The 20,852-nt window shown below is 38.2% G+C and overlaps 1 protein-coding gene across 1 annotated transcript; it reads right to left on the reverse strand.

Annotated features, from left to right (window-relative positions):
• Positions 1–537: 537 nt before the first annotated feature.
• Positions 538–20,178, reverse strand: LOC130076460 (interferon-inducible GTPase 5-like). The gene is made up of 4 exons (XM_056241538.1): positions 20,110–20,178; positions 19,725–19,803; positions 1,417–1,984; positions 538–1,220 (listed from the first exon to the last, which is right to left on the reverse strand). The coding sequence occupies exons 3-4, from the start codon at positions 1,982–1,984 to the stop codon at positions 592–594; spliced, it is 1,197 nt and encodes a 398-aa protein (XP_056097513.1). The 5' UTR covers positions 19,725–19,803; positions 20,110–20,178; the 3' UTR covers positions 538–591.
• Between the last annotated feature and the right edge of the window lie 674 nt (positions 20,179–20,852).

Raw genomic sequence — 20,852 nt, forward strand, 5'->3', positions numbered from 1 at the left:
AATTTGTTTTGGTTAATTTGTTAAAACATTTACAGGTTACAAGAGAAGACATATCCACATGTAAATTCAACATTATGATCTGATACTTATCTTGGACTCAAAACAAAAATGTTATAAAAGAACTACACAGATATAGGCTATACATTTTTTAATGTAAGGCATCATAACTGCAGCAGTGGCAACAGAGGTGATGTTGCAGGATTATTTATCCAAGGAGAAAGTAAATTAAAAGGAAGAGATGGCCAAAACCAAACATACTATCAATTAATTATATATTACATCATTTTTTTTTTTTTTTTACAAATGAACAAAATGAAAAGAAATGCAAGATTGCGTTTACTGAGCTAACATAAATTTTCTGCATCAAAATTAAAACAACAAAAAAATTAATCTTATAAAACTTTTTACTTACTTTTTTAGTTACTTATTTTGCCAAACAAGCTGTACCCCCCCCCCCCCCCCCCCCCTCCCCCTCTCCTCTCTACTCTCTCCTCTCTCCTCTCTCCCTCTCCCCTCCCCCCTCTCAAATGCAAGTTTGAATAAAAGCAGCAGCTACATGTATATTTCTATCCTGGCACGTTCTGTCACGTTTTACACAGCAGTTCCCACTGAAGCAATTAGCACATTTCTGGCATCTTCTGCTATGTCATCCAGAGCTCTCTTCAGCATCCCTGAGACTGTCATGTAAGACATTCCTCCTGCCACCACAGTTCCAAGAATGGGTATGAGGCTCGCAACATACTCAACTGCATTTTCAGCCACAACCAGCGATGCAGCACCCAATAAAGATAATATTGAAGCTGGGTTTATCCCAAAACGCAGAGGTGACTTCATCAGACTCTTCAGTTCTTCAATGGTCTTCCCAGATTTCTCACAGAGCTTCTGTAGGGTTGGATCATCCAGACCAAATGTATTGTAGTACGTTTCAATCTCTTTTTTGACAATGGCAAAATCCACAGCAACTGAAAGACCGGGAACAGGAACTGTAGCCACAATAGCAGACAGCAAGGCTACTTTTCCAATATTTGCCTCTAAAATTTTCTTCTTTTTCTCATTAATTTCCAGTGTAATATTTGGCAAAGCCAACATCAGCACACGTCTCTTATGCTGCGGGAGCTCTTTCTCCATTGTCTCCTGAAGTTTATTTAAATCATAGTTGCCGAGCTCCCAACCAGAGATCAGGAACACGACAGGATCCTCTATACCGATCTTTCTCAGACCTATTGACAGAAACAAGAAAGGGCATCATAAAATAAGAAAGAGATTTGTTAAATCTAAAAGATAGGCTATTTACCATTTTCAATATAATCCTTAATATTATTGTTGTTTTTACATTAGTAAACTACATTTGTTCAATGTAACAATTTTAAACACATCTTAAACTTTTTGTTGTTCAAATCATTGTCAATAACTTACCATTTTCACAATCCTCTCGGATGGTATCCAGTGTCTTTTTCTGGTCAAAGTTCTTCTTCTTTTTCTCAGCAATAATGCAAAAGTCCATTTTGGAACGAACAAAATAAAACTTTTTCCCCATTCTCATGATCTCTTTGGCCAGCTGAGTGTGGCATTCTCTGAACCGATCCGAAGCAATGATGATGAAAAAATCATAGCGTTCAAACTGAACCAGTTCAAGATACTCGTCGGCTTTGAAGTTTGGTGTTCCAATTCCAGGAAGATCCCACACCTTCACATTTTTGTATTTAGGATGAAGGTAATCTTTAGACTCCATAGTGGTTTCTACTGGGCCAGTTTCAGCAGAGCCTTCATCTTCATCTCCTAAACCCCTGAATGCATTGACAAACGTGGACTTTCCAGAACCTGACTCTCCCGTCACACCAATGTTAAGTTCTACAAGATCTTGCTGTTTGAGGTATTCTTTGATTGTGTTTATCGCTGATGGAAGATCCTGAGTAGATATGGAATCTTTAATATCCTCCAGGTCCTCCTGAGTTATTATACAATAATCTTCAAACATATCCATCTAAAAAAGTACCGTCAAATTGAACAGTGTTATAAAAAGAAACTGCCGAAAAGATTTTGCTTAAAGGGGTCATGAACTGGCTTTTTAAATTGTTTTATATTGTTGTCTGAGGTAAACAGGTTTTACATTAAAAAACATCAAAATGAACAAGTAATAGCCTATTACTAATAGACTATTTTCTACCCTAGTTTTGAGCCTAGCTCAAAAACGCTCGGTTTTTATGGGCATCTCGCATTGAAGACTTGTAAGTAAACGCCCACTGCTGTGAGTGGATCACAGTTTTGCATATTATAATGAGTTTCGTGTAATGCGCAAATCGGTGGGCGGGGCCGGCCGTGTTGAAGTAGGCGTTGATCTTCTTCTGCGGGGGTGGTGTTTTATCCTCTTTGTCGTCATAGTTCCCCACTTTGAAAAACGAGTCGTTTGCTGAGCCTGGTGTCAATAAAAGCTTTTATTGGACTAACAAGGACGTTTTTTAGTTCTGAAACTTACAGGATATTCTTATAATTTGATGACCTCTTAGATGTCAAAAGCTCAAGGAAAATGTGATTTCTCAGTTCATCACCCCTTTAAAACAACAGTTTTAAATGTCACAAGTACCTTTCTATGTGTTGGCCCATTTTAGCTGAAACTTAAAGGCCCAGTTTTCCAGACAGGGCTTAGAAAAAGCCAGGATTAGGCCTTAGTTTAATTAGAACATTTAAGTAGCTTTTATAAAAGTGCCTTAAAAACATTACTGGTGTGCATCTTGAGACAAAAGAATGGCATTGACTTATTTCAAGATATGTCAGTGCAGGTTGATTTCAGATAAAACATGCATTTTAGTCTGGGACTAGGGTTAAGCATGGTCTGTGAAACTGAGGGAAAATCCCCATTTTGATTGGAGGTAAAATGGGCCATCAACTAAATAGTCTTTTACAGTTTTTAAATTTCTGATTTAATTTCTGAACTGGCTCCATTTCTCAAAACTCTACACACACAACCTCAAACACGCACACAAGATGGAAAACGTCACACATCTCTTACAAAAGCAAACACTTCATTCAAAACTATTTGAACTCTTAAATTGTTTTTTGCGTAGTAACTACACACAAACCATTGCAGTTTTTCTGATTGTTAAAACACTAAACCACATTCTCTGAACCAAATTCTCAATAGCCTAAACCAATTTGTCGAATAAATCACTCTTTCTGTAAAATATTAAACAAGTTCAGGTATAAAACACGGTTTACAAATCTCATGCAGTCTTTTTTTAAAACTCTAAACACATTTTCACTCACTAAGACTTTAAAATTTCTCACTGTGATGCACTTATGTTTCAAAACGCTAAACACAGACAGGCAAAGGTTTAACACATACAACGTCATCGACTCAAAATTGTTCACACTTATTTCTAATGATGTGACCAAACCAATAATACAAGTCAGTTCAGAGTCCCAAAATTGACTCAAAATGTTGCACTGAATGTTGATACCAATAATGGATGGAAACAATATAAGAGGGAAGAGTAGTGTAAAAGAGTTGGTGAACAACGAGGAAGAGGAAGTCAAGAAAGAGCAAGGTGTGGAGAATGTTGTCAAAGGTGGATCTGGCTTTAGGGTTTTTCCCTTTGCCTACAGAGATGAATGTGCCTGTGATGAGGACAAAGTCCTCCGGCCGTACCCAACATGAAGACATGATGCAGAAGCAGAATCAATCTATCTCATTGACTTTGATTTTGCAGTTGCACCACTCTCCTGAATGTACTGTAACATGCTTTTCATTTAGAGTTTTTGCTGTAACCTTTTTGTATTTTGCAGTTGGGTCACTGTATTTTCACAGTATGCAAGTGCTGAATATACAGACATTCAATACTGTCCAATTTTCAGTACAATACAGAAATTCTGTGTTCTCCATTTTTTGATGTTGTGTCTAATGAATGATCTGTAGTGTTAATATGGACTTGTGTGTATGATCTGAAAGCATTGTTTAATTTTGAGCACAGATAAAATGGTTTTGAGGCAATTGTTTGATTTTGCCAGAAGAGTCAGAGGTTCACTGAATGTGGGTTGCAGATTTGGTTTTGTGTTTAAGGTTTTGAGAAAGTGAGTGATAGTTTCAAGAAATGTGTTTTAGCAATTCAGAAAAATTTTAAATGCCAATGTTTCCCAAATGAAACAAAAGAGCTGTTAGTCATGAGTCTAATGTAGAGAACTGTGTTTAGAGTTTTGCAAAAAGTTTATTTTACAAATGAAAAAAATGTAAAGCATATAATGACTTGTTCTGAAGATTAGATACATGAATTAATGGAACATGAACAACCCACGAATGCAGTCTCGGCACGCCTTAAGCCCAGGCATGTGAAACAGTGATCACGGCCGTCAAATGAGGATAGGAAACGACCGCATCCAGAAACACACGTCTTGAATGACATCTTGAAAAAGATGCAGTGTCAAACTATGTATGCTCTTTCAGGAAACTGCTCTCTCTGCCGAGCATACATGGTTATGGTTGCGGCTACACAAACAGGACGATAGTGCAAGCCTGATGTGAGCACTCACATTCTCATTGAAGGCGCAACATTCGAGCTGTAAAAACAGCTGTTTTGCTCTCTGTGCGGCCAGCGCTGTCTTTCGCTGTAAGCTTTGAAGAGCCGTTCTCCCGAAGAAGCAGACTCGTTTTCTTTTTTTTTAATAAAAACACTCTCAGATAAGATTGCAGAGCAGGAACAGTACAACCGTCGGCTTCGAAGCAAAAAGCAAATACGCAGCAAACACATTTACGTTGTGGCAACGTCCATGGCACATTGCAATTTTACTATGGCAACGTCGCTGTCTACGAGCTCGCAACATTGCAACAATGTAGAATTGTTGTAGACAGGGCTGTAGCAACATTGTTGCGTGACATTCAGCAACAGAAGGGCTTCTGAAGTGAAGCGATGCGTTCGTGTAAGAAAAATATTTTTTAACCCTTGAACTTGACGCACAATGTAATGACGTAATTGCCCAGCCTTGTTTGTTTAACCCTCTGGGGACCAGAGTGTTTTTGGGGCCCTTTGGATGTTTTGACATGCTCTGACATTTGTGCTTTTTTCAGTTGCTTATAAACATATTAATGGCACAGGTGAAATTAAACTCTATTTAGCACAAACAGGTCTACCATAATGTGTGAGCAACATGTATGTACATGTTTGTATTTTTGAGAGAATATTGTTTATGCGTGGTTATTGAAAAAACTAAAAAATAAAGTTTTTGAAATAAGGACACAAAAAACATACTAAATATGAGTCCACAAGACTTTTGACTAATGTACGTTGTTGCCTAGAGTTTTTGCTTCAAAATGATCTGAAAATCATCCTTCCTAATCATTCACATAAAACAATAGATTGTTTTAAATTGTGAAAAACATTTTTTTGTTTGCCAAGGCAATATGCGGATGGGCGGAACGGCCCAACCCCTATCATGAATAATTAAGTGGTTCTCAGACAGTGACCCTGCATAATAATGAGCCTTTCATTCAGGGGTGTCACACAAGAAAGAATGTAAGGACAATATATATATATATATATATATATATATATATATATATATATATTGTCATTGCATTCTTTCTTGTATATATATATATAGCCTACATGTATATATATATATATATATATATATTTTGTCATTGCATTCTTTCTTGTATATATATATAACCTACATGTGTATATATATATATATATATATATATATATATACACACACACACACACACACAAACACACACATATATATATATATATACAAACAATCAAAATATAAATGAAAGCCAGAAGCACATTTTTAGTCATACCTGGAAACAAATCCTGGTCAAATGCTATATGGGCCATTCTACAGAATTGGTTCAAAGTTACAGTTGGAAACATCTTGAAAAGAAAATAGTCTTTTCCCATAAATGTCTTATAAAGTATTATTTTTTAAAGTAGACCAATACAATAAAAATAAACCAGTCGCATTTCAAAGTCGCTCGCGAAATGACCGCCAGGTGGCGCAAAGGGACATTTATCAAAACGTAAGTGGGGCTAATGTCAATTAACAACAGTAAGGATGAAATTCTACAAGTTATGGTAATTTACAAATAAGCCTACAACAAACATTTATTTTTAAACAAATATTTTTAAATATGCAACATGCACGTTTAAACAACAAACAATACAATCTGAACCAGCGCTCCTGTATTGAGACATGCAGCGCGTTTCAGTTACGATCCTGGTTCCAGTGGCCTTAATACATTCACGGCTTTTTAAAATGTCACAAAGCGTTTTGAGATGGTTTTGAATGAAATATTGAAGTTTATAATTAGGGTATTTTGGCACACCACGCCGAGTGGCTATGCATTATTCTAAAATCTGGCTTTATTCTGGCATGTTGAATTAGAGTTTGACAAACGCGGCGGCGCGTTCATTTGGATTTATTTTTCTCATAACAGCTAAAAGAACTTACTGCGTAATTGTTGGTCATACAGATAAGATATCATCTTTTAAAACTGTAAAAGGTCTACTTTTATTCATGTAGGTAGGCTAAAGTAGGCCTACACTCACACAGGCTAACGACAAAACGTTTTCTCGCTCATGTGAGAAACAAACGTTTGGGCATTTCTCAGTGAGGAAATTAATAGCCGAGCGGTAGAACTTACGGTTCATCATCAAGATGACACGGGTTCAAATCCCGATCAAACATGGTCTACTGCAAATTTTATATTTATTAATGCAGAGAGATTTGTCTAGCTCTAAAACTCTGTTACGCCATACAGTTTTTTGGTTATATTTATAAAATAAAATTACCATGCATTTCCATTTTACACTAGGAACAATAGTATCGAACACAACGACACTGCATCTGTACCAATCGTACGAGGCTACCAATCGTAATTTCAAAAGCAGTTCTGTAAAAAAAGTAATTTTACATATATAGCCTATATATATATATTTTTTTTTTATTAGGCCTATTATTATTATTATTATTTTGATTCCCTACAACCTAGAGTTTTTAAAAACATGGTTTTAAGTAAAGTGTGATTTGCCAGAGGGGACGGGGATTTCCTTCTGGTCTAAACATCCCTGCTTCTGCTGAATTATTTGAATCCCCACACCCCTCCCTCCACAGTAATCAATGCTATAGGCTACTTCACCAATAGACCATATCAAATATAAAATAGAGATATGCAACAAGCACGTTTAAACAACGACAAACAATAAAATCAAAACCAGCGTTTCAGTTGTTCATTAGTTCAAGTGGCCTTAATGCATGCACGGCTTTTCAAAATTTTACAAAGCGTGTTGAGATTATTTTGAATGAAATATTGAAGTTTATAATTAAGTGTTTTGGCAGACCACGCCGAGTGGCCCTATGCATTTTTCTAAAGTCGGGTTTTATTCGAACTTTTGCTAACGACAAAAACAGTTTATCTGTCGTCTCTGTCTCCGGGAACTGCGCGTCACAAAAATGAACCGAAGCCACTTCAGCTCAGTCACTATAAGAAATCGGCTCTGTCTAAAGCCTTTAAATGTCTAAATATTCTGGCTAATAAATGTTATCTGATTATGTAATCCATATGAAAACGAGAGGTACAGAGGATGTACTCAAACATGTAGCCTGTAAGCGCTTCCCAATGAGAAAATGACAAGGGTGAAAATCTCGCTCTAATTAAATGTAGCAGGCTAAATCGCCCTGAATTAAAATGTAAAAACAGATCAAATAATGTATTTGTCGAAATGTTGCGATATTGTTTCATTTAAGTTCATAATTATTCAATACATGTTATTTAATTTAGCAGCATTACCACAAAGCACCGTGGTTCGATATTTATTTGAATAAAAAAATAAAAAATAAAAAACTTAATTCACAAATTGCATGCCTGGTTGAAAGGATCCAAAGATCCATGTAGACTTTAATATTGAGTTGAACATTTTGTTCATGAAAACAAATTAACATGCGTTTTTTTCAGATTATATTTAGTTTTGCTTGGAAAAAGCTGGCCCAAACCAGTTTTATTTCATCAATTACTGAAATAATGAAATATTTAGTAATAAACTTTTATGATAGAAATATCACTAGGCTACATGTAACTAAATCATTTAATTCCTTCATTATCAACACTGTCTAGAATAGCGATTTAAGTGTGAATTGCGACTTCTCTTTGTGTTAAGTCAGCCTCAGACTCCGATAGCCTGTGGGGGGTTGGAGGGACAGTTCAGTGCTGTATCGAGCGCGCAGGACAATAGGCATAGGTGTTAATGTTCCTCTTTCATATGGAGAGCGAGGGAGACTAAATAAACTTGTTAAAAAGAGATTCAGCGCGAGAGAGGCAAAGAAAAACGCATGTTTTAATTTAATTATGTTGCTTTGGACAATTTTCGTTTTGTAGGCCTACTGTTTTAATTGTTTAATATAGCTGTCATTTCTTTGGCAATACAAATTTAAAATGTCGCAAGAATAAGATTAGCCTAGTGTTTCTTATTTTGCATCGCAAAAGAAATAAACTCTAAACCCGATGCAACCCTGTTTTAAATTAAAAAAACTGTCCCGACACTTTATTTAAACCTTGAAATGTTCGAACTTGGTTTCAAACTTAAGTAATTTTAGTGTTCTTTTACATTACACAATAATTTAGCAGACTAAAGACGAGCTTCTTCATTTTCATTTTCTGATGCAATCGGCTGACAATCTTCCTTCATCAGTTTTTGTCGTTTGTGCAGCGGCTGCGGTTCTACAGGAATGTAGCAAATTTATGTTGTAATAATAATTAAACAAAACTCTTGACTTTAAATAAGTAAACAGTTATAAACAGTTAGCTATTTAAGCATCAAGAAGGTAAAATATAAACGCTGTTGGCCAACATCTACCACTGAGCTATCGTCTGTACGTCTGTAAATGTTTTTATTGCAATGTTTTACTTTTTCATTATTTATTCAATTTCATTTCAGTAGCCTAATTTCAGTATTGTGATTATGAATTATTTTAACTATACGTTTCACTTGTTGAATTCATCTGCTACCAGCTTTCAATCGCTCTGAATCAGTGCGGTGCGGCAGCAGATTACGCATTAGAGAGAATAAACAAACACTTTTCAGAGTCTATGATTGTAGCGCCTCTTGGCGGTAAAAGGCAGAAAATACACCCCAAATTTTACCGCCGCGGTGGAACGGCTGATGTGGGCATTGTCATGGCTTGCCTCAACATTTGCGTTTGAATAGCGCGCGTCCTCCGTGGGCGTGTCAGATTAACGCGTAATGAAGTGTAATGAGCTGGGGAAAAAAAATCTGACAGCACTCTCTTTTCGTACAGATTACATAAACTGAGAATATTTGTTTTTTATATAAATTACATCATTGAAAAGAAGAGAATTCAAGCTTCATAAAGAAAAATCTCTCGTGCCTGTATGACAAGTATTTGCAGAGTTAGAGTTAATTTTTCGGACGTGTTTCAGAATGGACTGCACTGACAGAGAGAAGGCAAAACTCGCATCATGTTTATTTTTCTTTATTTGACAAAAAGCACAAAACTTTGTTTTTATTGTGAGTATACAGAAAAATAATAGACAATTAACAAGATCGATTGATGTATAACACTTATATGTACGATCAAAATCAACAGAGTATTTTAAGTCTATTTTTCTGCTATGTGAAAAAAAAACGGCAAAACGCGCGGGCGCGTTTCTGGTCCCCAGAGGGTTAAACCGCGAGAGGTGTCAATTGCCGTCATTACATTGTGAGTCAAGTTCAAGGGTTACTCTTTTGGCGTAAATCGATGCGTACGGCCATCTGTCGGAAGCTAGTTATTTTAGGCGAGTTTTAAATATGGATATTTTTCTTACACGAACGCATCGCTTCACTTCAGAAGGCCTTTATTAACCCCCGGAGCCGCATGGAGCACTTTAATCATGAATAGATGCGCTTTGATGGACTTCCAAAGACAGACACCCATTCACTCCATTTATAAAGCTTGGAAGAGCCAGGACATTTTACAATATAACTCTGAATGTGTTCGTCTGAAAGAAGAATGTCATATACACCGAGGATGGCTTCAGGGTGAGTAAATCATGGTCTAATTTTTTTTTTTTTTGGGTGAACTATCCCTTTAAGCAATGGCCCTGAATGTCAACATTGTGACAACGCTTGAACAACTTTCACCACACAACGTAGTTATAGCAACCTTTTGGAAACGTTGTTAGAAGGTTGGGTTCGTTGTGCCCGCGTTCTTTGTTGTGTATGCGACGAACCAGCTGCTCAATATGCTCGCTGCGAGGCAGAGCAGCTGATGCAATTGTCTCATGCCAATATGCATTGGCTCGTTTTGTTACACTCGAAGTAGATGGGATCTCAAAGCGATCCTAATCAGTAGGCTACGGACCGAACTGAAAGGGAACTGCATATTGGGCACGTAAAAACTTTTTTTTCACGTATAAATTGCACGATAAATGCATGCTATAGAGGCGCATTTCATGAGATCAGGCTGGGAATTCCAGGGCTGTCAAAATAGTTCCACTTTTAGTGTGTAGGCTATGCATTTTTTTAACTGTAATTTGTAGGTTAGGCTACATTTGTTGCATTTATCAAAACATGATTCATGAAACCATTCTTTTAGATCCAATAATTCAATATGAGTATACAAATCATACACTCATTTTAAGTTTCGTAAAATGATTTGCTCTGCACACTTTTCTGTGCTTATGCAAACCATGTGGACATCACAAGACATATTAAATAAAAAAAAACAAGTTGTTTAGAAACTAAAAGTGGAACTTGAGGCCCACGAAACAATTACACTTGTTCCTTCAGACCAAGTCAGCAAAAATACAAGCACATCACAGGCTTTAAACTCAGCTTGATATTGTAAACCAAACTTTTTGCAAAACTCTAAACGCAGTTCTCTACATTAGACTCATGACTCAAAACTAACAGCTCTTTTGTTTAATTCTTCTTCTTCTTTCAGGATTTAATGGCGGTTGGCAACTCATCTCAAAGGTGCATTACCGCCACCTACTAGACTGGAGTGTGAACATTAAACTGGCATCCAAAAGAGATAGAGGAACTTCTATTAAATTCTTTCGCCTAGCCCAGTGTTTTTTAAAAACAAAATTAACAGCTTGTGTATTTTCCCAGATGTTTTCCCCAATAAACACTCAAGTGTAAAACTTTGTTCATCCATTTGTGCCTTTAATTCTATTCTATCTTCTTCATATTTTTTGCAGTCTAACAATATATGTTTCACTGTCTCTTGTACATCACAATAAGTGCATAATCCAGTGGGGTGTTTTCCTATTTTATACAATGTTGCATTTAAACCAGTGTGACCCATTCTAAGACGTGAAACTAACATCTCCTCCCTTGGGCTTCTGCCCTTCCTCATGCTTGTGACTACTTGATTTTGAATACTGTATAGAGGACGTCCTGTATCCGCTGTGTTCCAATGTTCCTGCGATATTTTAAGTGATTGTTGTTTTATAATGGTTTTAACCTCTGCTCTACTTATTGGTATGTGCACATCTACTGTTTCATGCTTTATAGAGTTTTTTGCTAGCATATCTACAACTTCATTTCCTTCCACCCCTACATGAGCAGGAACCCAAAGGAAAGAGACAGCTACTCTTTTATTATGAAGTATGAGGAGCATGTGGAGTATTTGATGAATGATGTCTTGTCTACATGATGCTCTCCCAGATTGAATGCTTAATAATGCTGATAAACTGTCTGAGGCAATAACAACTCCTTGGTTCTGACTATTTCCTTCCACCCACCCTAACGCCAGTAAAATTACTAACTCCACCATGTAGACTGACAGGTAATCTGTTGTCCTCTTTTTAACTGCTACTTCATACCGAGGAATAAAAAAAGCTGCACCAGTACGGGCTGTTTCTGGCTGTTTCTGGCTGTTTTGATCCATCTGTAAATATGAATAATTCTTCTTGATACTGCTCTACATGATTTTGAACTATTATCCACTCAGGCATTATTTTTTAATTTTCTTTTAGTATTTGTTGTAAACTTATATTCACAGATGGTTTTATAAATTTCCTTCAAGGTGGTATTATTGAAATTGCCACAGTGGGTCCTATTTGCAATTGATTGAGACCTGCATTTTGAGCCTTAACATTTCCCAACCATCCAAAACTGTAAAAATTGCTTTTACTATGCTCTGCACACTCTTGTAAGACATTTTTTGTGGGGTGCACCATACTATGTCCTTGTAAATTAGTCCAATATGCCAACATGATCTTAACCCTCCTAATACGTAGTGGCATCTCTCTTGCCTCCACCTGTATTGCAGTTACTGGTGATGTTTTAAAAGCTCTAGTGCAAATCCGAAGTGCCTGTGCCTGCTCCACATCAAGCTTTTTAAGGTTAGTTTCCGATGCTGACATATACGCTAAGCAACCATAATCAGTGGCCGTTCTCATGAGAGCCTGATAGATGTTTATTAGCGATGCTCTATTCGCTCCCCAGTCACGCCCTGATAGACATCTCAACACATTATTGATCTTCTTACATTTATTTCTAACCTTATCAATATGTTGACACCAAGTCAGCCTCTCATCAAAGAGAACTCCTAAAAACCTCACCACCTTAACCTGTTCCAAATCTTGTCCATACAATTTCAGTGGCACTACTTTATGACTCTTTATGACCAACATATAACTTGAGTTTTTAGGATTGAGAGTTTAAAACCCCATTTTATAGGTCCATTGTTCAACTTTCAATATTACATTTTGCATTTTCTTCCTTAGATATTCTACATTTCGACCCCATTAAACAATATGGGGCTACAGACACTACCCTGTGGGGTACCATTTTCCACAACATGCCTGGTTGACTACTCTGTACCAACCTTAACTTCTATTGTCCTTCTATCCAGAAAGTCTAATACCCACCCGAATAATTGACCTTTTATTCCTAATTTGTCAAGTTTTATAAGTAATCCATCCTTCCACAGCATATCATATGCTTTTTCATCGTCGAAGAACACAGCAATTACACTTTCCTTATTAGTTTGTGCTTTCCTAACTTCTGCTTCTAAGCACAACACAGAATCCATTGTCCCCCTTACCTTACGAAATCCAGATTGATATGCTGAAAACAGACCCTTATCTTCCATATAATAACTTAACCGATCTGTTACCATCCTTTCCATACTTTTCCCTAATTGGGATGTTAATGCTATCGGTCTATAACTTGACGGGTCTACCGCATTTTTACCAGGCTTGAGTATTGGGACTATAACTGCCTGTTTCCATTCAAGCGGGATTCTACCTTCCATACCATATTGATCAGCCTTAACACCATCTCCAGTGACACATCTTTCATATGCCCTAGCATGCTATAACATACAGGATCTTTCCCTGGTGTTGTCTGTCATGCACTTAAGATAGCCCTTTTTAATTGAAACATAGTAAAAGGCAGGTCCATATCTCCTCCTGATACAGTTCTACTCTCTTTAATTCCAGGGTTTTCCAACAGTATCTGGTTCCTATACTGCTTATCCACTGCAGATACATTTCCAGAGCTGTGGATTTTTACAAAGGTTTCTACCAAAAGCTCTGCTTTTTCTGCATTACTAACTGCATTCTTATTATTACTACATAACACTGGCATTTCCATCATTCTTCTAATTGTTCCCCATATATCTGCCAACTGAGTTTCATTTCCAATTTTATTGCAATATTGTCTCCAATACATGCGTTTGGCTGATCTAATCATTTTCCTAACTATTGCTTGTGCCCTTTTGTACTTAACTAATGTTTCTAGTGTATGATAATAAGCTTTAACCTGTCTAAATGCTTTATTTCTTCTTTTAACTGCTATTCTACAGCTCTCATCCCACCACGGCACACTTTTTCCCCGTTTATTTCCTTTGCTTTTAGGAATTGTTTCTTCTGCTGCTTGTATAATGGCTGCAACTACTGCACTATTCATTTCCTCCACATCTGTTATATCTCTACTCAATATTTCTACACATTTAGTCTCATTAATTTCTTGAAATGTCTGCCAATCAGCTTTATCTAATTTCCATCTAGGTATTTCTGCTTCCCCATCCTGGTGCATCTGTCACCAGGTGACGAAGGGCGGAACCATTATTTCGGTGTTGTTTCCATGGGGAGCTATAATTTAATGTAACACCCCGCCGGTTGCCCCAGGAAAAACAGTTCGGCTGGATCCAAGGGGGTAATCCATCGACCGGAAATTGAAGCCAGCCGGGTGCCGCCATGTTGTAGCAGAACTTCACTTGCGTTAGCATTTCCATTGACTCCCATTCATTTTGGCATCACTTTGACAGCGAATAACTTTACATCTGAGGCGTTTAAAGACTCCATTTGTCCATTATTTATTTCTAAAGAAACACGACAATGTATAAAGGGCTCCATTACCTTCTATGTTACATTATGGCCCCGTAGAAACAGATTTAGTAAAAATAGGCTAACGGTTGCGTCATAACCACTCGACTCTCTGTCGCGCTGTACAGAAATTACCGTACAGACAGGAGGAGAAGCTCGCAGGCAATCGGGGGGACGTCCCGTCAAGGGAGAAGCCCATAGATAATGAGTCCATAAAAGCAACGGAATACTTACTCCTGCTCACTCACGCCAAAGAACTCTTTGCTCAAGTTCCCCGTCTCTGCAAGATTAACGTTGGCAATTTTCACGCACAGCTACTAGAGGATTAACGTCTGTCAGACAGGTTGCTTACGTCATCAAGCTTAGTTTGAGTCGGTTTGAGTCGGTTTGAGTCTGCGCGTCAGGAACGGAAGTGCTCAAAAATCGCTAAAAATGGGCTTCAACTGTCTCAACTGAGTTCCAATGAGATGGCTCTGTCCACTTCTTATACTGTCTATGGCTGGATCCCGCAAACGGGAGAAACGAGCGGCAGCTGCGAGATGGGCGGAGATTGAATCACGGCGCTCACGAGGGGGATCATAAAAGCGGATGTTTGAGTGAAGAAAGCACGCAGAGCTGGAAGGGCCGATCCGCGGCAGAGAAGGAGTCTAAAACGGCGATTCAACCTGGACGGGGAAGGAGAGACAACAGTAGCAGCTAACAGAGAAGTGAGACAGTTAGCTGCTAAGTGCCATGGGGAATCCTTATTATCTGACTCAATGCTTGTGTTGTATACAAACGTCTGGCGAGTTTGCCCTGAAGCCTATTGAATTCTGATGATGCCTATTGAAATCGGATGTCTGATGCTGTTGCAGCTTTTAATGTCAGTGGTGTGTGCGTAGTACATTTCCTGTACAGTCTGGATGTGCTGTTTCATCAACTCAGGAGGAGGGAGTCAGCTGGGATAACGAGCGGAGACCTTATTCACTGTGAGTTGGTGTGAGTTGCAGTGCTTAGTGTGAAGTGAACACCTGTTACTATTTGAAGTGATTGATGTATGCACCGGTGTGAGGATTGTCACCTTGTGTCTGTCCGTGTTCCCAGCCGTCACACTCACTGTCCTGGAGTGCTGAGTCAGAAGTAACCATTTGCTGTGTGATGAGTGTGCACTGTACAGGGTTGTAGCTCCAGTCTGTCCAGGGTGAAGAGGATTCGTGAAAGGTTCATGTATGGCTGTTTGATTCTCCTGTTCCAAACAAGAACCAGCATCTGCCCATTGAGCTTTCTCACACTGAAGCAAGCCCCTGCTTTGAGTATTTGAATACTGATGATTTGAAGAGGATTTGTGAAACCTTCATGTGTTGCTGTTTGATTCTCCTGTTCCAAATAAGAACCAGTATCGGCCCATTGAGCTTCTCACACTGAAGAAAGCCCTGTCATGAGTATGTGCATGCTGTTGACTTGAAGAGGAACTGTCGTGAGAATTCCAGATAAGCATCTGCTCCATTACTTACCCCTGGTGGTGTGAAGAGGAACTGTCGTGTGAACTCCTGGAAGCATCTGCTCCCTTACTTACCCTTAGCTGCCCGAAGAGGAACTGTCGTGTGATTTCCAGATAAGCATCCGCTCCCTTACTTACCCCTGGCTGCCCGAAGAGGAACTGTCGTAAGAGTTCCAGATAAGCATCTGCTCCATTACCTACCCCTGGTGGTGTGAAGAGGAACTGTCATGTGAACTCCTGGACGCATCTGCTCCCTTACTTACCCTTGGCTGCCCGAAGAGGAACTGTCGTGCGATTTCCAGATAAGCATCTGCTCCATTGCTTACCCCTGGCTGCCCAAAGAGGAACTGTCGTGAGATTTCAGATCAGCATCTGCTCCCTTACTTACCCTTGGCTGCCCGAAGAGGAACTGTCGTGCGATTTCCAGATAAGCATCTGCTCCATTGCTTACCCCTGGCTGCCCGAAGAGGAACGGCCGTGTGAATTCCAGATAAGCATCTGCTCCCTTACTTACCCCTGGTGGTGTGAAGAGGAACTGTCGTGTGAACTCCTGAGAAGCATCTGCTCATTTACTGGCCTCTGCTGTGAGGAGAACGACGGTGTGAATCCCTTGCAAGAGTCTGTTCCGTGATTTTTACCTTTGGCCGCCCGAAGAGGCCCCGCTGCGTGTATCCACTGTTAGTGCCTGCTCCGTCGCACACCCCTGGCGGCCAGGAAGAGGAGACACCAAGTTTTAGTTTAGGCAATTTTAATTCAATAAAATACTTTTTATACTTGATACCTTGTCTGGTTTCCTGGTGTCTCTGGGTAACTCCTCGGGGTGGTACGCTCACAGGGGTGGTCTGCGCCAGGGGGGGCCATCCCGACCTGTGACACATCTCTATGCCAATCTTAGTTATTATTGGATAGTGATCACTACCCACTGTCGATCTACTTATTACTTCCCATGCACTAACTCCTGCAATTCCAATTGACACTAGTGTTAGACAATAACACTTTCTGTATTACTTGAACTATTATACCGTGTGCCCCTTCCATCATTAATACACACCAGCTCCTTATCTATACATTTCTCTATTACTAATCCATTTATATCTGTATTTTTACTTCCCCATAATGTGCTGTGCATTAAAATCCCCACATACCACTACTTTACCCTGCTTTGATCCACAAACTAATTCCAACATATCAGTACCTAATTTATTGCAAGAGTTGTAAAAATTGACTATTTTTATACTATTTTCCCTTGACCATACTTCAATTCCAACAGATTCATATTCTTTCCCTTTACTAATAAGTTTATATCTTAGCCCACTTTTAACAAAAATTGCTACTCCACCTTTTCCTATTTCCCTATCTCTCCTAATTGAAGTATATCCATACAATACAAAATCCAACTGTGGTTTTAACCATGTTTCTTGCACACATATTACATGAGGTCCATCTGCTAAATCTGAAACAAAATTCTTGAATTCCTGTCCATTTGCTATAAGGCTTTGGGAGTATGACACGCCAATTCGTATTTCCATTTTTGGCGTGCTATCAACACGCATAATCGCTTTTCAGCGTGTTTATCAATGCCGTTGACTTAACGTTACATTACTGTATATATAAATATATGACCTACCCCAACCCCGTCCCTAAACCTACCCGTCACTGGGGTTAATACCATTTATGAGTCTTCCCGTACCATCCTAGGTAAAAAAATATCGCTCGCCAGATGTAGATATAGAATTTGCTTCGTTTCGCTCGGACATTTAACGGCGTACACATACACGCCTAATCACTCGGACATTTAACGGCGTAGACATACACGCGGATAGCTCAAAATGCGTATAGATAACACGCCACTTGACTTAAAAGTGGCGTGTATGTTTACGCAAAGTCATGATGTCATGTTGGCAATATAGCTAAAGAGCCACCAGCCCATACCTGTGAGTTTGCGCTTCCTGCCACTATCATTTCTTCCACTACTTCACAATCAAGCCCTTTTATTCCTAGATATTTTTCTGCTGATTTAACTATTATTTTGATCTTTTCTGTCTTTCTGTCTGTCTGTGCCGAACAGTTAATTACCTAAACCATAAACATCACAAACTCATTTTTACCCACAACTAACAAATCCTTTTTTGTCTCAGTTTTTTCACACTTCTCACAAGACCTACTTTTATTTTCTTTGGTTTCTGGTTTATAGGCTTCCTTTTCCTTAAACACTTTTTTTTTTACAGCTTCTGCATATGTTATTCCTTGCAGCGATCTCAGTCGCTGCACCTCCATTGCTCTCTTGCTAACTTCACACCCACGATAGGCTGCACTGTGCACCCAACCTCACAACATTTCAGCTTTACTCTTTCCCCACATTCCCCATACTCATGCTCACCTGAGCATCTACCACATCTTTGTTTACCCTTACACACTGCTGCTACATGGCCATATCTCTGACACTTAAAACATCTTAGTGGGGGAGGGATGTATGGCCTGACCTCATAGCTCAACCCCATGTATATCCTGCTTGGAAGTCTTTCTTCATCAACCTTAATCATAACAGACAGGCTATCACTCTTCTTCCCATTTCTAGTTGTTTTAAGGCGTTTTACCTCCAACACTTTTGCCCCTGTTACATTGTCTTTGATTTGTTCTTCTGTAACATTTATCGGTATTCCTGTGATAACTCCTCGGACCAACGCCTTGTTTCCAGTCGAGACGCACTTTATCTTCTTGCCATCTATTCTATTCAGTTCTAGGGCTTTCTCTTGTTGTATTTTATTCCTACAGAAAATCAACAACGCTCCATTTCTTAATACTTTTGCATTTTTGATCTCACCTATCAACTTGTTTATTGATTTTGTTATTTGAATCGGATTCCACTCACCAAATGATGACCCCTCCTGAGATAATTTCATGATCACTTTATATTCCTCATCTTGTTGCTTAATTACTATTGTCATACTTTGTTCACTATCTGTTTCATCTCTATGAGATGTCACTTTCTCCTTTTTTTCTACCTCTCCCGCCTTCTTCTTCAACTCCCGTCTCACTTCCTGTCTCCTCACTTCCTTCTGCCATTTCCTGCCCGTTCACAGTCTAGCTGTCGCCAACTGCTCCTCGTGTCGAGCCACAGCGACGCCTGCCCCTAAACAGAACTTCCATAAGCAGCCACCGTCACCCGCTCTCTTTTGTTTAATTTGGGAAACACTGCCATTTAAATGTCACACTCATTTACTGATGACCTACACCCAGTGATCTTGTGAAAACACTTATCAAACATAAATTGATCACTTAGTAATCAAACTTAATGTTTTGAGAAACAAATTTCTTTGTTCTTTTTCCTTGCATTTCTTTTTATTTTGTAAGTCAGGTCAAGTCACCTTTATTTCTGTAGCACTGTAACACAATACAGATTGTTCCAAAGCAGCTTCACAATAGTAAAAAAAATTTAAGTATGCTGTAAAGCAGGTCTAACAGTTCAGTTTTCAAACCGATTTTTGTGTTTATTCAGCTCAAATCAGTTTAGAGTTGAAATGAACAGTTATTGAAATGAACTGAATCAACTCTGAACTGATTTGAGCTGAATAAACACAAAAATCGGTTTGAAAACTGAACTGTTAGACCCGTGTACAGTGTATTTGTGCACATACACCGGTATGTAGGCCTAGGTGTGACAAACTCCATGTACACTCCACACACTGAACAAGCAAAACATTTTAAATTGTTCACATCTGTGTGTAGTTTGGCCTGTATGTGGCTAATCATTTGATGTTTGTGTGTAGAGCTTTTTTTTTTTGTAGAGTTTTGAGAAATGGAGCCTAGTTTAAAAAAAATGTGTTTAAGCATTTTTGAACAACTGTACGGTTTGAAAACTGAAAAGTAAAGTGTTACACATACCCCTTTTTATCTTTTCAAACTCACCTTTATGTTTCAGAGCACGAGACAGGAACTTGGACTAAGAATAGAGGAACTGTTGTTTCCTTCACCAACGTGAAATTCACTGTTGTAAAGAAAAGTTTGAAATATTCAATCAGGAGTGGACTGAAAACGAATGCACAAATTACTCTTATAATATAAAGTCTTATTGATTCAACAGGTATTTTCGATGTAACATTTGATTGCTAAAAAAATGGATTTGACATTATAAGCATTGAAGGAAACTTTAAATAAATTCATACTAGATAGCCTATTTTCTATTTCGCTTGATCACACTAAATGTGAATGAGGATAGCACAACAATTCTGAACATTTCCTTTTACAATATGAAAAATATTGCTGTCAAAAGTTATATAAACATCATTCTTACCAAAATCTTCTAAACAATCCACACAGCAAGAAGACACTGACAGACAGCAGATCTGAAATGAAGCTTGTTGCGCAGACCTATTAACTTTTACACTAGTCATAAAACAAAAGCAGAGATCCGCCCCAAAAAATACTTTCACTTTCACTGCCAAATCACCATAGGAGAGCGACATAAATATTTACCTAGACTTCATGTGTTGAAATATAGACATTAACGTGGCATTGATAGACCACCAGAAAAAAAAAAACAGATAGAAAGGCTTCTCTTACAATATAAGAGTTGAATATACGGCACAAAAAGTCACACAGAACATAGAGAGTGATCATTTCAAATCAAAATATCTGTCAGGTCCATTAAATAAATATGGTTACTAATTTTATTGATTAAATAACAGAACCACCCAATTGAGTATTTATAGATTCAATAAAGATTCATAAACGTTTATATATCTCAAAGTTGTTCATATTTAAATGATTGTCATTTTAGATGCTGTCAGTAACCTATGTTAATATTGTGCGTTTTGGGATCTATAAAAATGTTTGGTTGAACCCCACTTGACGTAAAATACAAGCAAATACTCATGAAATCACATGGCAATCACCAAAACTCCTTAGCGCTTAATAAGTAATTACAAATGATTAAACATTTAATATAAAATTGTTTTAAAAAAGTTATTAAAGTTACTATTTGACAGTAAGATATTTTCCCCTTCAAGGACAAAGAAAGTGGAAAGTGGATGAAAT

The sequence above is a fragment of the Rhinichthys klamathensis genome, unplaced genomic scaffold, assembly GCF_029890125.1.
Source record: "Rhinichthys klamathensis goyatoka isolate OS25496 unplaced genomic scaffold, OSU_Roscu_1.1 h1tg000653l_1, whole genome shotgun sequence".
Taxonomy (NCBI): domain Eukaryota; kingdom Metazoa; phylum Chordata; class Actinopteri; order Cypriniformes; family Leuciscidae; genus Rhinichthys; species Rhinichthys klamathensis.

Bases quoted from the DNA above. Each gene is read 5' to 3' on its own strand.
- LOC130076460 (XM_056241538.1), bottom strand. From the start codon at position 1,984: ATGGATATGTTTGAAGATTATTGTATAATAACTCAGGAGGACCTGGAG. The intron at 1,221-1,416 runs GTAAGTTATTGA...TTCTGTCAATAG, and splicing joins CCGAGAGGATTGTGAAAATG to GTCTGAGAAAGATCGGTATA.